This window comes from Rhinoderma darwinii, chromosome 4, assembly GCF_050947455.1.
Source record: "Rhinoderma darwinii isolate aRhiDar2 chromosome 4, aRhiDar2.hap1, whole genome shotgun sequence".
NCBI lineage: Eukaryota > Metazoa > Chordata > Amphibia > Anura > Rhinodermatidae > Rhinoderma > Rhinoderma darwinii.
In genome coordinates this window covers 311,953,570-311,968,169 of record NC_134690.1, presented here as the reverse complement: position 1 = coordinate 311,968,169, position 14,600 = coordinate 311,953,570, and the positions used below count along the sequence as shown (strand labels likewise).

At 44.2% G+C, this 14,600-nt stretch overlaps 1 protein-coding gene across 6 annotated transcripts in view; it reads right to left on the bottom strand.

Annotated features, from left to right (window-relative positions):
• The window catches only part of PHF10 (PHD finger protein 10), a 243,444-nt gene that overhangs the window by 196,588 nt on the left and 32,256 nt on the right, over positions 1 to 14,600 (bottom strand). For all 6 annotated transcript variants that reach the window (XR_012883215.1, XM_075862734.1, XM_075862732.1 and 3 more), the window contains exon 3: positions 12,937 to 13,067. Coding sequence is in view for 5 of the 6 variants with exons in the window: in XM_075862734.1 (XP_075718849.1) it covers positions 12,937 to 13,067 (131 nt within the window). In the remaining variant the exon portion in view is untranslated. The remainder of the gene's footprint in view (positions 1 to 12,936; positions 13,068 to 14,600) is intronic.

Sequence of the window (14,600 nt, the reverse complement as noted above, 5' to 3'; positions counted from 1 at the left end):
AGCATTGAAAGGCTTTATGTCTGATAACAGATAACATTCTTAACCCCTTCCCGCTCCTTGACGTACTATTACGTCATGGCAGCTGTATCGTTCGCGCTCCATGACGTAATAGTACGTCACGGGAGTAACGGCCGTTTCGGCCGTCCTCCCGGCACATACAGGAGCTGTGACGCTGCTGTCTTGTTCAGCAGCTGTCACAGCTCCTACAGCGGGGACCGATCGCTGTGTCCCCGCTGATTAACCCCTTAAAAGCCGCGTTCTATAGAGATCGCGGCTTTTTAGGGGTTAAGCTGCCATCGCCGGCCTGCTACGCGATAGCGGCCGGCGATGGTGACTATGGCAACCGGACACCAAACAATGGCGTCCGGCTATGCCATAGACGGAAGCCTAGTGGGTCCTGACAACACAAGTGAATGATTGTTTACAAAACGTATTTTATTGTGCAAACCCATAAGACATAAAAAAAAACTATAAACATATGGTATCGCCGTATTCGTATCGCCCCGCAGAATAAAGTGAATATGTCATTTATAGCGCACGGTGCACGCTGTAAAAAAAATAGAATAAAAAAACAATAGTAGAATTGCTGTTTTTTAGTCACCACGCCACCTAAAAATAGAATAAAAACTGATCAAAAAGCCACATGCACCCCAAGAAAACTGCAATGGATTCCTCAAGGGGTCTAGTTTCCAAATTGGGGTCACTTTTGGGGGGTTCCCAATGTTTTGGCACCACTAGACCTCTTCAAACCGGACATGGTGCCTAATAAAAAAGAGGCCTCAAAATCCACTAGGTGCTCCTTTGCTTCTGAGGCCGGTGCTTCAGTCCATTACCGCCCGAGGGCCACATGTGGGATATTTCTAAAAACTGCAGAATCTGGGCAATACGTATTAATTTGCGTTTCACTGATAAATCCTTTTGTGTTATAAAAAAAATGGTATAAAGAGGATTTTCTGACAAAAAAAAAAAATGTAAATTTCACCTCTACTTTGCTCTACATTTTTGTGAAACACCTAAAGGGTTCATAAACTTTCTAAATGCTGTTGTGAATACTTTGAGGGGTCTAGTTTCTAAAATGGGGTATTTCATAGGGGTTTCTAATATATGGGCCCCTCAAAGCAACTTCAGAACTGAACTGGAACCTAAAAAAATAAATAAATGAGGCAATACTTCGCTTCTTACATTATACTGATAATGAGCCGTGCCCACCCCGAGATGACCCCAGTTTTGACAGTTTGTATAAACGGAGACCCCTATTAGACCGTTCCAGTGCCCGGTTTTCCCCAGCATACACCCAGAGAAGTGTATTTCTATTGATGAGTCCCTGGTACATTTTAAAGGGAGGGTTCAATTCCGCGAGTACCTGCCGGGTAAGAGGGCAAGGTATGGCGTGAAGATGTATAAGCTGCGAGAGTGCATCAGGGTATACCTACAGGTTTAGGATATATGAAGGAAAGGCCACCCCCAAACCAGACTGCATCCTGGACTACAATAGGTACATGGGAGGGATGGACTTGTAAGATCAAGCCCTGAAGCCCTACAACGCCATGCGGTGTGGTATAAGAAGCTGGCCGTGAACATCATACAGATGGCTTTGTACAATGCGTTAGTGCTACGTCGATGTGCAGGCCAGACGGGAACTTTCCTGGAATTTCAAGAGGTGATTATCAAGAACCTAATCTTTAGGGACCAAGAAGGGGGGGCACCCAGTACATCTGGAAGCGGGGCCACACGCATCGTACCAGGGCGGCAACACTTTCCAGGGGAAGTTCCCCAAACTGGCAAGAAGGGAAAAAGTCAAAAGAGGTGCAAAGTCTGCTATAAGAGGGCGATAAGGGATGACACAATATATCAATGTGACACGTGTCTCGAATAACCAGAGCTCTGTATGAAAGAGTGTTTTAAAATGTATCATACATCCCTTGGTTTATAATTTACCCCAATTTTACTTACCCTGATGCACTCCGCACAGCTTATCCCCCCCCCCGTCTTTCCCCTTTGGGCCCTGCTGTGTGCCCAGGCAGCTGATAACAGCCACATGTAGGGTATTGCCATACCCGGGAGAACCCACATTACAGTTTATGGGGTGTAGGTCTCCGGTCAAAATGCTCACTACACCTCTAGATGAATGCCTTAAGGGTGTAGTTTTTAAAACGGGGTCACTTCTTGCGAGTTTCAACTGTACTGGTTCCTCAGGTGCTTCTGCATACATGACTTCGCACTAGAAAATCCCCAGTAGGCCAAATGGTGGTCCTTTCCTTCTGAGCCCTCCCATGGGCCCAAACGGCAGTTTATCACCACAAATGGGGTATTGCCGCACTAAGGACAAATTGGGCAACCAAATGGGGTATTTTGTTTCTTGTGAAAATAAGAATTTTTGAGCTAAAATTACATATTATTGGAAAAAATGACACTTTTTTTCATTTCCCAGCCCAATTCAAATAAGTTCTGTGAAGAAACTATGGGGTCTAAATGGTCACATTACCCATAAATGAGTTCCTTGAGGGGTGTAGTTTCCAAAATGGGGTCACTTCTGGTGGGTTTCCATTGCTTTGATACCCTTGAGGCTCTGCAAATGCGACATGGCACCCGAAAACCAATCCAGCAAAATCTGGACTCCAACAAACATATAGCGTTCCTTTCCTTCTGAGCCCTCCCATGGGCCCAAACGGCAGTTTATCACCACAAATGGGGTATTGCCACACTAAGGACAAATTGGGCAACCAAATGACATTTTTTTCATTTCACAGCCCAATTCAAATATGTGCTGTGAAAAAACTGTGCGGTCAAAATGGTAACAACAACCATAAATGAATTCCTTGAGGGGTGTAGTTCCCAAAATGGGGTCACTATTGGGGGATTCCTACTGTTTTGGCACCTCAACACCTCTTCAAACCTGGCATGCTGCCTAAAATATATTCTAATAAAAAAAAGAGGACTCAAAATGCACTAGGTGCTTCTTTGCTTCTGGAGCTTGTGTTTTAGTCCACGAGCACAGTAGGGCCACATGTGGGACATTTCTAAAAACTGCAGAATCTGGACAATACATATTTAGTAGTGTTTCTCTGGTAAAACCTTCTGTGTTACAGAAAAAAAAAATGAATAAAATTGAAATTCAGCAAGAAAAATGAAATTTGCAAAGTTCACCTCCACTTTGCTTTAATTCCTGTGAAATGCCTGAAGGGTTAAAAAACGTTCTAAATGCTGTTTTGAATACTTTGAGGGTCTAATTTTTAAAATGGGGTGTTTTATCAGGGTTTCTAATACATAGGCCCCTCAAAGCCACTTCAGAACTGAACAGGTACCTTAAATAAAAGGCATTTGACATTTTCTTAAAAATATGAGAAATTGCTGTTTATGTTCTAAGCCTTGTAACGTCCAAGAAAAATAAAAGAATGTTCAAAAAACGATGCCAATCTGAAGTAGACATATGGGAAATGTGAACTAGTTACTATTGTGGGTGGTATAACCGTCTGTTTTACAAGCAGATGTATTTAAATTCTGAAAAATGCAATTTTTTAAAAATTTTCTCTACATTTTGCAATTTTTCACCAATAAACACTGAATATATCGACCAAATTTTACCACGAACATGAAGCTCAATGTGTCACGAGAAAACAATCTCAGAATCGCTTGGGTAGGTTTAAGCATTCCCACGTTATTTATTACCACATAAAGTGAAATATGTCAGATTTGAAAAATGGGCTCTGAGCCTTAAGGCCAAAACTAGGCTGCGTCCTTAAGGGGTTAAAGGAAACCAGTCACTAGAATTTAGAGCACTAACAACTAGCATGTTGTTGGGGTTTAGCGATCTAAACATGCCACTCTCAAAACTGTCCGTTTTAGCATTTTTTTCTAAAATAAGTTATAATACCGGATGCACTTTATGTAACTTATCAGAGAAAAGTCCTGAGGTGAGTCAAGTTGTACTGGCCTTTGCTTTATCGAAGCACGTGCAATTTGCATTTAGTGCACGATGTATTATAACTTTAGACAAAATTCAATAAAACTGACAGTTGTAAAAGAGGCATGTTTAGAACAGCAGTATAACGACATGCTAATGGTTTAACGCTCTAAAATCTAGTGACAAGTTCCCTTATATTGAGTAGAAGGTATAAAATATAGATACTTACTATTATACTTTCATTTGCCAAACTTTACGGATAGCCATGTTTCAATTCCGTTACATGATCCCGGAAGTGAAGCTTCTCCTGTTAGCTCCTCCCTCTATGTGTCAGTGATGTGAAAGAGGGGCCGGCTGCCTGATTTAGGTGATTAGATAAGACAGCCTCCTTCTCTGTTACGACTGCTCTCCTTAGTCCTGTGCTGGTATCACTGCAGTGCTCTCTCCCTACACCCATTGAGTGTAAGAGCAGAACTATCTCCTTCCAGTGAGAGTCATTTATCTTATTATTGCTGCCTCTATACCCCGCATCTCCCTCATGGGTGGGAGACATATGGCTCACACTGGAAGGAGATCGTTCCAGGCCCACACTCAACGGGAAAGGGAGATCGCACTGCAGCGATACAAGAACTACACAGGGCTAACGAGAGCAGGGACACCTAACAGCTAGACGAATGGGGGGGGACGGGGGACGGTTACCCTGCAATGACAAAAGAAGGAGGATGGCTGAGCTAATGAACTGAGCCAGCCAGGCAGCAAGCCCATTTATCACATCCGACACACGGAGAGGTGGGAGGAAACTCCCAGCCACTTGAGGCTGTGACGACGAGTAACAGGAAATTGAAATCTGACCATCCATGCATTTTGTAAATTAAAGTATATTAGGAAGTATCTTTATTTTGCTAAATAATGAAGACAAATTTTCAGGCTTTGGACAACTCCTTTAGAAGTTCTACAACTTTGGAATATACCATTGGTTTCTATATCTCACCATTTACAAGGTATGTGTTTGCGATCAGTGAATGAGAACAATTGTTTAGATTCAGAGGCTACCAAACCCTACTTACCTAGCCCTGCTCTCAGCTGAGTAGTGGATACAATCGCAGGTAATGAAAGCTCAAGTGGCCGCGTTGTGACTCGCTGGTTGGCGTGAGAAAAATCGCAAAAAATGCCAGTTCGGATTTCTTGCGACGATGTGGCAACCTGCGGGTCGCAACAAGGCCACATTGACTATCAATACCTGCAATCTTTGGTTGTTTCATTATACAGCGATCTTTGGTCGTGGCAACCTGCATTGCAGCAAAAGCTGCTATGTAGCACTAGCCTTAAAGGGGTTGTCCTACAAAACACACGTATCCCCCTTATCCACAGGATAGGGAATACATGTGTGATCGCTGGGGGCCCGACCGCTGGTAGCCACAGCGATAAGGAGAACCAAAAGTCCCCCGAAGTGCTCCATGAGAATGGCTCGCTTGTGCGCAAGTGTGACCGGCGCTCCATTAATTTCTATGGAGCTGCTGGACACAGGGCCCGGATGTCCCATAGAAATCAATAGAGTGCCGGTCAGACATGCACACAAGCGCTCCATTTTTGTGGAGCACTTCGGGGGACTTTCGGTCCCCCATTCTTATCGCTGTGGGTCCCAGCGGTCAGACCTCCAGCGATCACACATGTATCCCCTATCCTGTGGATAGGGGATACATGTGCTTTGTGGGACAACCCCTTAAAGCAGCGCCTGCTAGAGTATTTAGCTTACAGAGCATTACCTAGATTGTCAACATTTAAAGGAATTCTCCGCTTTGGACAATCTCTACTTGTTTTTTTTTTTTTTTAAACTTGTTTTTATTGAAAAGTGAGTTTGTTTTATCACATTATGAAGAATAAAAAAACAAAATGCAAAGGACAACAGTGTCCCTATCAATACACCTAAGCACTCGCAGGTGCTGAACAAATCTCATCAGTATTGCCATCCTGTTTACTTCACTTACCCAAAAAAAGGCATAATAAATTTTTTTTTTTTTACAGATAGTACATCCATTCGCTTCACATTTTCACAACTGTATAAAATTCACACAATATGTTTATATGTGAGAGGTCCGGAAGATCCACTACATTATCCGTCTCATCCCTACCTGCCTATCTTCTCCTCCCCCCCCTCCTTGCATCCACTGCCGTCTCTATTTCCCTCGGAGTGTATGTTGTCTCAGTGCTGTTGCACCATATGTCCCATATTTTGTGGAAGTTGTCCGGCCGATCTCTATGTTTAAAAATGATACGTTCATATGATATAGTGGAATTAACCATCTGCTTCCATACTGTAACCTTAGGAGGTCGACGATCCATCCATCTCATAGAAATGCCTTTGCGGGCCAAGAAAAGGGTCTCTTGTAGAAATATTTTGGTATGACGGGACCATATGTCTTCCTCCAGTATTCCAAATAGACACAACTCTGGAGTCCCTACAACAGGAAATGGTAACATTAAGTTGAGGAAACCGATGATCTCTGACCAGTAAGAGCGGAGGTGTGGGCACATCCATACCATGTGCCAGAAGTCAGCTGGGGCATGTGAACATTTCGGACAAGCCGGTTCTGATATGTATTTCATTTGAAATAGGCGCTGAGGCGTCAGATACGCCTGATGAATATAGTACAGCTGGATGAGCTTATTATTAGCAGCGGGTGACACATGTAAGTGTGATTGTAGTAGGTCTTCAATGGAATCCTCCGTCAAAGGAAGGGATTAGTTGAGACCACCTGGAAATAAATCGGCAGTGGGTTCGCATTAGCCTTCTGTTCAATCAAGTGAGCGTAAATAGTAGAGATCAGACCTCTGGGGCCCTGTGATCGGACCACCCCGATGAGTGGGTAGGAGGAGATGGGTTGACGCTGTCTCGGAAACTGCTCAGCAAGGAGGTGACGCATCTGCAGATATCTGAAGAAATGCTGTCGAGGAAGCCGAAATTTTTCTTGCATTTGTTCGAAGGACAGAAGGATATTATTTTCATACACGTCTCCAAGCACTGTGACACCCACATCAATCCAGTATGCGGCATCTGGGAACTTTACCAAGGATTCCAACACCGTGTTATGCCACAGAGGAGTTTCTGCGGGGATGTCTGAAGAACTCGATATAGTCATAGCCACTTTCCAGACTTCCCTTGCCACTCGACAGACAGGCAGTAAAGAGGATCTTGGCACGTCCTGATGAAACACTGGCCACAATGACTTATGTGCAGAATAGTCCAGTAACATACCCTCAAGGCCCGGGGGCCGTTTGGATTGCGTCCAGGTGCTTAGGTATTTGAGTTGGCCGGCCAGATAGTATAAATAGATGTCCGGGAGAGCAATACCAGCCATCTCCTTTGGTCTTTGTAGCTTCTGTAAGGCCAGTTTTGACCTAGACCTTCCCCATATAAAGGAAATGATGAGGGACTCCAGTTTCCGGAAGAAGGACTTTGGTATGGGAGTGAATATATGTTGTAAAATATAAAGACTCTTAGGAAGTATCACCATTTTAATCAGATTAATTCGTCCCATGACCGACAATGGGAGGGCCGCCCATATCTTAAACTTTTCTCTGGCAATGGATAATAGAGGATACACATTGAGTTGTAGGGAGATTGCCGCCTTTCTGGTAATGAGTATACCCAGGTATTTAAATTGGTCAACTACAGCAAGTCCTTCTCTCGTGGAGCCCGCCGACTGTTTCCCCAGGCTGGAAAAACAAGATGGTCGATTTGGACCAGTTAATGCGCAGTCCAGAGTAATCTCCAAAAGGTGTTTATAAGGTGCATCATTCTCGGGAGGGAAGACTGTATCTGCGAAACAAATAACCTAATATCATCTGCGTACAGTGCAATACGGTCCTCACCCGTCTTGTGTGGGACCCCTTTTACTTCCGGATCTGATCTGAGTATTGCCAATGGTTCCATTGCCAGTGCAAAGAGTAGGGGTGACAGGGGGCAGCCCTGCCTAGTTCCTTTACCTAGGTCAAAGGAGGTAGATGTGAGGCCATTCAGCGCTATATTAGCCCTGGGATGCTTGTAAATTATCTGTATCCATGACACAAATGCAGGGCCGAATCCAAAACTAGACAGAACACTAGCTAAGTAGGTCCATTCCACAGAGTCGAAAGCCTTAGCCGCATCCAAGGAGGCCAGGGCCCAGTTGTTTTTGTTACGCTCGCCTATCTGCGCCACCGTCTGGACTCTCCTCAGATTATCAGACGTACTCCTCCCAGGGATGAACCCCGATTGATCCGGGTGAATAATGTCAGAGATGACGGAATTTAGTCTAAGAGCCAGTACTTTAGTCAGCAGTTTGTAATCTGTGTTGAGTAAAGAGATGGGCCTGTAAGATCCGCAATCCATTGGTGTTTTATCCGGCTTCAGAAGTACAATTATAGTCGCATCATACATTGAGGCCGGCAGAGTTCCTTTTCCAAAGGAGGCATTCAATATTTCCAGTAGTTGTGGTAGGAGTTGCTCCTGATATTTAGTGTATACCTCCAGGGGAAGTCCATCAGGGCCCGATGCCTTGCCCTTTGCCATGGTGGTCAATGCTTCCGATAGTTCAGGTAGCGTGATAGGGGCTTCCATAAACTCCCTCTGTGACTCCGTTAGTTGTGGAATCTCCATGTCCAGTAGGTAATCCCTGATGTTCTGTGGAGACACCTGTATTTTAGATTCGTAGAGTTCTTTGTAGAATTCAGTGAAGCGAGACATAATCCGCTCATTGTCGTGTACCACTACCCCTGCCGCGGAGTGAACACGCAATATTGCTGGCGAGGACGAATTACTATGAATCATGTGTGCCAGCAAGCTGCTGGATTGATTACCCAGTTCAAAGTATTTCTGGTTGGAGAAGAATATGCGACACTTCGTTTTTTCCTGCAGGAGATGAACATATTCCCTGCCTCTCTGTAGCCACGTCTGTTGGTTCAATGGAGTGGGATCTTCTATGAATGCGGCCTCTAAAGTTGTACATTCCGCTGCCAGCAGTTGTTCCACCTCAGAGGCCTGCCTTTTGTGGTAGGAGATCGAGGACTGCAAACACCCACGCAGGTATGCCTTCAATGCGTCCCATAAGGCTGAGTGGTTGTCAAAGGGAAGGTTTTCTGCAAAGAACACTGTCAATTGATCCGGGATGCGGTCCTGATCCCCAAATACTTTAAGCCAGAATGGGTGAACTTTCCTAGGCCCTCTATATAGGTGATGGGGTCGTAAATTGAGCTTTACTATTATAGGAGAGTGATCTGACATTGCTCTGGGTAAGTGAGAGATACTTTCCAACATGCTGTAAGCTCTGGCGTTACTACACACATAATCAATCCTGGATAGTGAGTTTCTCCCAGGTGTGAAGCATGTGTATTCGCGACCATTGGGATGGCGCTGTCTCCACATATCTATCCAACCCATCTCCCCCAAAAAGCCCGCCAGCGGAGTAGACCCGGGCAGATGCCCAGGGACCGGACCTGGATAAAACTGGTCTGTGGAAGGATCTATAAGAAGGTTGAAGTCTCCCATACATATCACCCCAGCTGCTGGAAATTGGGATACAAATTTGGCCGTCTCATATAACACAGTCATGGAGGCCGGAGGAGGAAGATAAAGCCCAATCAGTACGAACTGCTGACCTTCAATCCATGCATGCACGAAAATTGACCTGCCCTCCTTGTCTGTCTGCAGTGCACCCGGTTCCCATCTGAGCGATCTATATATCAAAATGGAAACCCCTCTAGAATATGTACTGTGCGTAGAATGGGCCGACCACTGAATCCATGTTCTATTTAAGCAGCTGACAGTAGATTGTATAAGATGTGTTTCTTGAAGGCATATTATCTGTGGACCTTGCTGCCGGATAAATGAAAAAGTCAGGTTCCTCTTATGGGAGTCTCCCAGACCCCTCACATTCACAGAAAGAATAGATAATGTCATAATACTTCAATTGCTAAGAATATACCAGTAAGAGAACAATGATAAATGCTTTCAGTTGAGATATGCAGTAAAACAGTCAGGTTATCAGCAATAACAAATATAGAACAACCAATGCTATGCACTGATTGCTACGCTTTTTTATTATCACAAAAGTGATAATTGAGGCAAAACGGGGGATCACCTATATATCAGATGACTAATACAGGTGAGCAGGAACAAAGAAAAAAGGAAGGAAGCACAATTGAGGTAAAAGGAACCGGCGTTGTGATTCCCAATTTCGCGGGTAATTGTCCGCTAACTACAAACATTACATATTGTTTTTCTTAGAAAAGATAAGCCAGTTTCCACCCGCCCATTATGTAAATTATCAACTTAACTTGAGAGGTCATGTATACAGAGAGTAATACCCTTTATAGTCATCTGCTTTACGGCGCCCATTACATCAATATAATAATAAACAACGGTATTACTACATGTTTCGCAATTCTTCTCTCAGAACTTTGCATATAAGAAATTACGAGAATAATATAAGGCAGAACTTGCATGAGAACATCGTTCCAGGATAAGATAGATTAATACTCATCTGGACATCCAAAACGAGATCCCGTGCAGGAAGGCAGGTGTAACAAGTGTTCACAGTGAACAGTTCCATATGTTGTTGCAGTCTCCAGTTCTATCTTCGAGGAGAGCGTCCCAGTGAAGACAGCCATTCATCCGCCTCCAACGGTGTGTTGAAGAAAACCGTCTTGTCTTGGTGTATAACCCGCAATCGCGCTGGAAACGCCATTGAATAAAGAATTTGATGATCTCGCAACCGTTTCTTGACTGGTACAAATGAAGCCCTCGTTTTCTGTAATGCCGCAGAAAAATCCGGAAAGAGCAGGATAGTGGTATTCTGGAATCGGATTTCTCCATGCGTACGGGCAGCTTGCAGGATAGCGTCCCGGTCCCGACTGCTGAGGAAGCGTGCTAGCAGAGGTCTCGGTGGGGCGCCCGGCGGCGGTGGTCTGCCAGGTACACGATGCGCCCTTTCAATGGTATAAGATGACGATAATACAGCATTTGGTAGAATTTCTTTAAACCAGGCTTCAATAAAGGAGCTGGGGTCTCTGCCTTCACAGCGCTCAGGGAGCCCAAGGATCCGTATATTATTGCGTCTCAGGCGATTTTCCAGGTCGTCTGCTCGCTGTAGCCATTGAGTAGCCACTCTATCCAGCTGTGCCAGCTTTCCTGTCTGTGGCGCCACTTTATCTTCTAGCCCAGAAATGCGGTCCTCCGTCTCCCTCACCCGGTCCCTTAAGTTCTGCAGGTCCTGTCTGAGGAGTCCCACATCCGACTTTACTTCAGCAATCTTTCCTGTCAGGGAAGAGGTGGAGAGCTGTATAGCGTCCAGGAGCTTGGCTGATACCTGCGCCAGCGTTAGTTCCGGCTCAGGAGCAGGCTGAGCCTCTGGCTGTGTGTTCTCTGGTGGAGGAGGCGGCAAGGAGGAAGAGGCGTCGGCGCCATCTTGAGGAGCAGCGCGGGCAAACTCCTTCAACTTCTCTGCAGCCATGGAATGCCGTGTACGGTTCATGTTACCCTCTTTATGTCGGCGAGGTCGTCTTCTGGCTCTGTGAGGAATTGTAGCGGTATGTCAGCAGGATAAATGTAGGGAAATCGGGGCCGAAAGCGGAGCTCCTAAATCATGCGACCGGTCCCGTCGGCAGTTGGCCACGCCCCCCAATCTCTACTTGTTAGAAGGGTCTCTTGACAATAAACGGAACACAAACTCCCTCTGCATTTAGATGTAATCGTTGGAAAACCTGGTACTTATTGTTCAATTTCCCTGCAGTGCCAGTACAGGGGGAAATAAACATTGCACAGTGCCCATTCATATCAATATATTGTCTGCATAATTCAGGACAGGTCCTGTAGAGCAAAAGAGACGAGGATCCTGAATCAGGGGACCACTCTCTGAACTCAGAAACAAATTTTCTAAACTGGACAACCCCTTTAGTGTAGGAACACACAGGGTGTTCAGGGTGGATACGTTGAGTCAAGCTGCACATCGTATCCACCCAAAACACCGCAGGCAATACCGTCCAAAAAAAAAAAGCTCATACTTATCTCCCTCTCTTCTGTGCGTGGGCCGGCCTCCTGGGATGACGTTGCAGGAGAAACGTCATCCCAGGAGGCCGGACTGTAGAAGAGGAGAAGCAGGGAACTAGGGGCAAGTATAACTAGATTTGTTTTCTTCCTTACTTGGGATTTTTGCAGCGGTATCGCTGTGATTCCACCGCAAATGTCGCACCAAACACTACTTTGTTGCGGGTTTAAGCACTCCATTGAATTTAATGAGGAAAATGCAACAGAAGATCTACGATAACAGCATTAATTGACATGCTGCGGCTGAAGAAACCACACTGCAGATCAACTTATGTGCGTTTCCTTCAGTGGTTTTTTCCGCTGTGTGGGTACGAGATTTGATTAAAACTACTGTAATATGCTGTGGATTTTTCGCAATTAATCCATTGTGGAAAATCCACAGTGATGACGCTGTATGTGTTCGTACCCTTAAGCATTCATTTCAATTTCCTTTAATAGAAGTCTTAGGGTATTGTCCACACGTAACGGGCAATTCCGTTGTAAGTAACAGACAGTACAAAATACACTATTTCCTGCAGAACATGGTGCGTATTTTGTCAAGTTTTTCTCAATGTTGGGCGATGCTGACATCTCTTAAATATGCAGCAATTCAGTCCACACAGGAACGGACATGCTGCAGTAGGAAAAATATGCACCGCAGGTCAATTTCTGGTCTGAATTTTTACGCAGCATGTGGATGAGATTTGTTAAATCTCACCCACTTTGCTGCTACTGTATTCTGCTGCGTATTTTCCATCCGAAATTTTGGACGGAAAATACGCAGCAATTCTGCTACGTGTGGACAAGCCCTTACACTAGAAGGCCTCACTGTTCTAAGTTTATACAAAAGTTCCTTCTATGACTATTATTGAAATAGGTGACAAAAAATGTATGCCGACGAGAGTGACACAACCTGGAAAGACGTTATAAAATTATTATGTACCAACATATTAAATGACAAAAACATTACCTGGATATTTACGCTTGAAAGAGGTGACACCCAAATATTCACTAACTTGCTCTTGTAACATATAGTACTCCCCAGTTTCATCTGCTGGCCATTTGTATTCAACTAGATTTTCTGCAGGGAAATAGCTGGAGCTGATAAAAAAAAAAAAAATAATCCTCGTTAATATGTCTTACACAACAAATGTGTTTATTAAAAAAAAATAAAAAAAATGTTATTTAGATTAATCCTAAGGATATTTTTATTTGGAGATAGATAATTATCCAAAACGTAACCCCTTCCCGACATCCGCCGTATATATACGGCGCTGTCGGGAGATGCTTCCCGCAAAGCGCCGTATATATACGGCGCAGTAATGGTGCGGGCTCAGAAGCAGAGCCGGCACCATCACCGCGGGGTGACAGCTGTATTATACAGCTGGCACCCTTCTGTAACTGCCAGGACCGGAGCTATTCTCCGATCCGGCAGATTAACCCCTCAGATGCTGAGCTCAATAGTTTTCACCCGATCGGCAACCCAGTGATGCAAACCCAGTGATGCTGTGGCAATCGGACGCCAGAAAATGGCGTCCGAGTCTGCCTTGTACGGGAGCCGATGAGGACCCGCATGCGGCGTGTCCTCATAGGCTTGCTGTCAGTGAATAACTGACTGCGCTAATACACTGCACTACGTATGTAGTGCAGTGTATTAGAGTAGCGATCGGGGCATCAGGCCCTCATGTCCCCTAGTGGGACAAGTAAAAAAAAAGTAAAAAAAAGTAAATAAAAATGTGGTAAAACAATAAAAAACACACATTTCAAATAAAAATAAAGCTAAACTGACTTTTTTCCCATAGTAAGTCTTTTATTATGGGAAAAACCGTAAAAATCAAAAAAACTATACAGAATTGGTATCGCCGCGTCCGTAACGACCCAAACTACAAAACTATTATGTAATTTATCCCGCACGGTGAACGCCGTAAAAAAAAACAAACATGAAAAACAACGCCAGAATCTTTGTTTTTTTAGGTCACATCTCCTTCCAAAAAATGCTATAAAAAGTGATCAAAAAGTCACATTTACTCCAAAATAGTACTAATAAAAACGACAATCCGTCCCGCAAAAAATAATCCCTGACACCGCTTTATGCACGCAAAAATAATAAAGTTATGGGTCTTAGAATATGGCGACACAGAAAACAAATGATTTTATAAAAAAAGTGATTTTATTGTGCAAAAGCTGCAATACATAAAAAAAAACTATATAAATTTGGTATCGCCGTAATCGTATCGACCCGCAGAATAAAGCTAACATGTAATTTAGGGCACACTGTGGGTGCCGATAAAAAAAAACAATAAAGAACGATTCCAGAATTGCTTGTTTTTGGTTATTTCCTTTACCAAAAAATGAAATAAAAAGTGATCATAAAGTCGTATGTGTTCCAAAATGGTACCAATAAAATCTACAGCCCGTCTCGCAAAAAACAAGCCTGCACACCGCTCAATCAACTGAAAAATAAAAAAAGTTATGGCACTAGTAATGCGGTGATGAAAAACATCTCAATGCGCAGGCCGGAGGGGAACATTCCTTCAGTTTCAGGGCCCTAGTATTTAGGAACTAGGAAAGGGAAGGGACATCGCACATCCGCTGGAAGCGAGGGTGCCCGTATTATACCAGCGCAAAACGTTC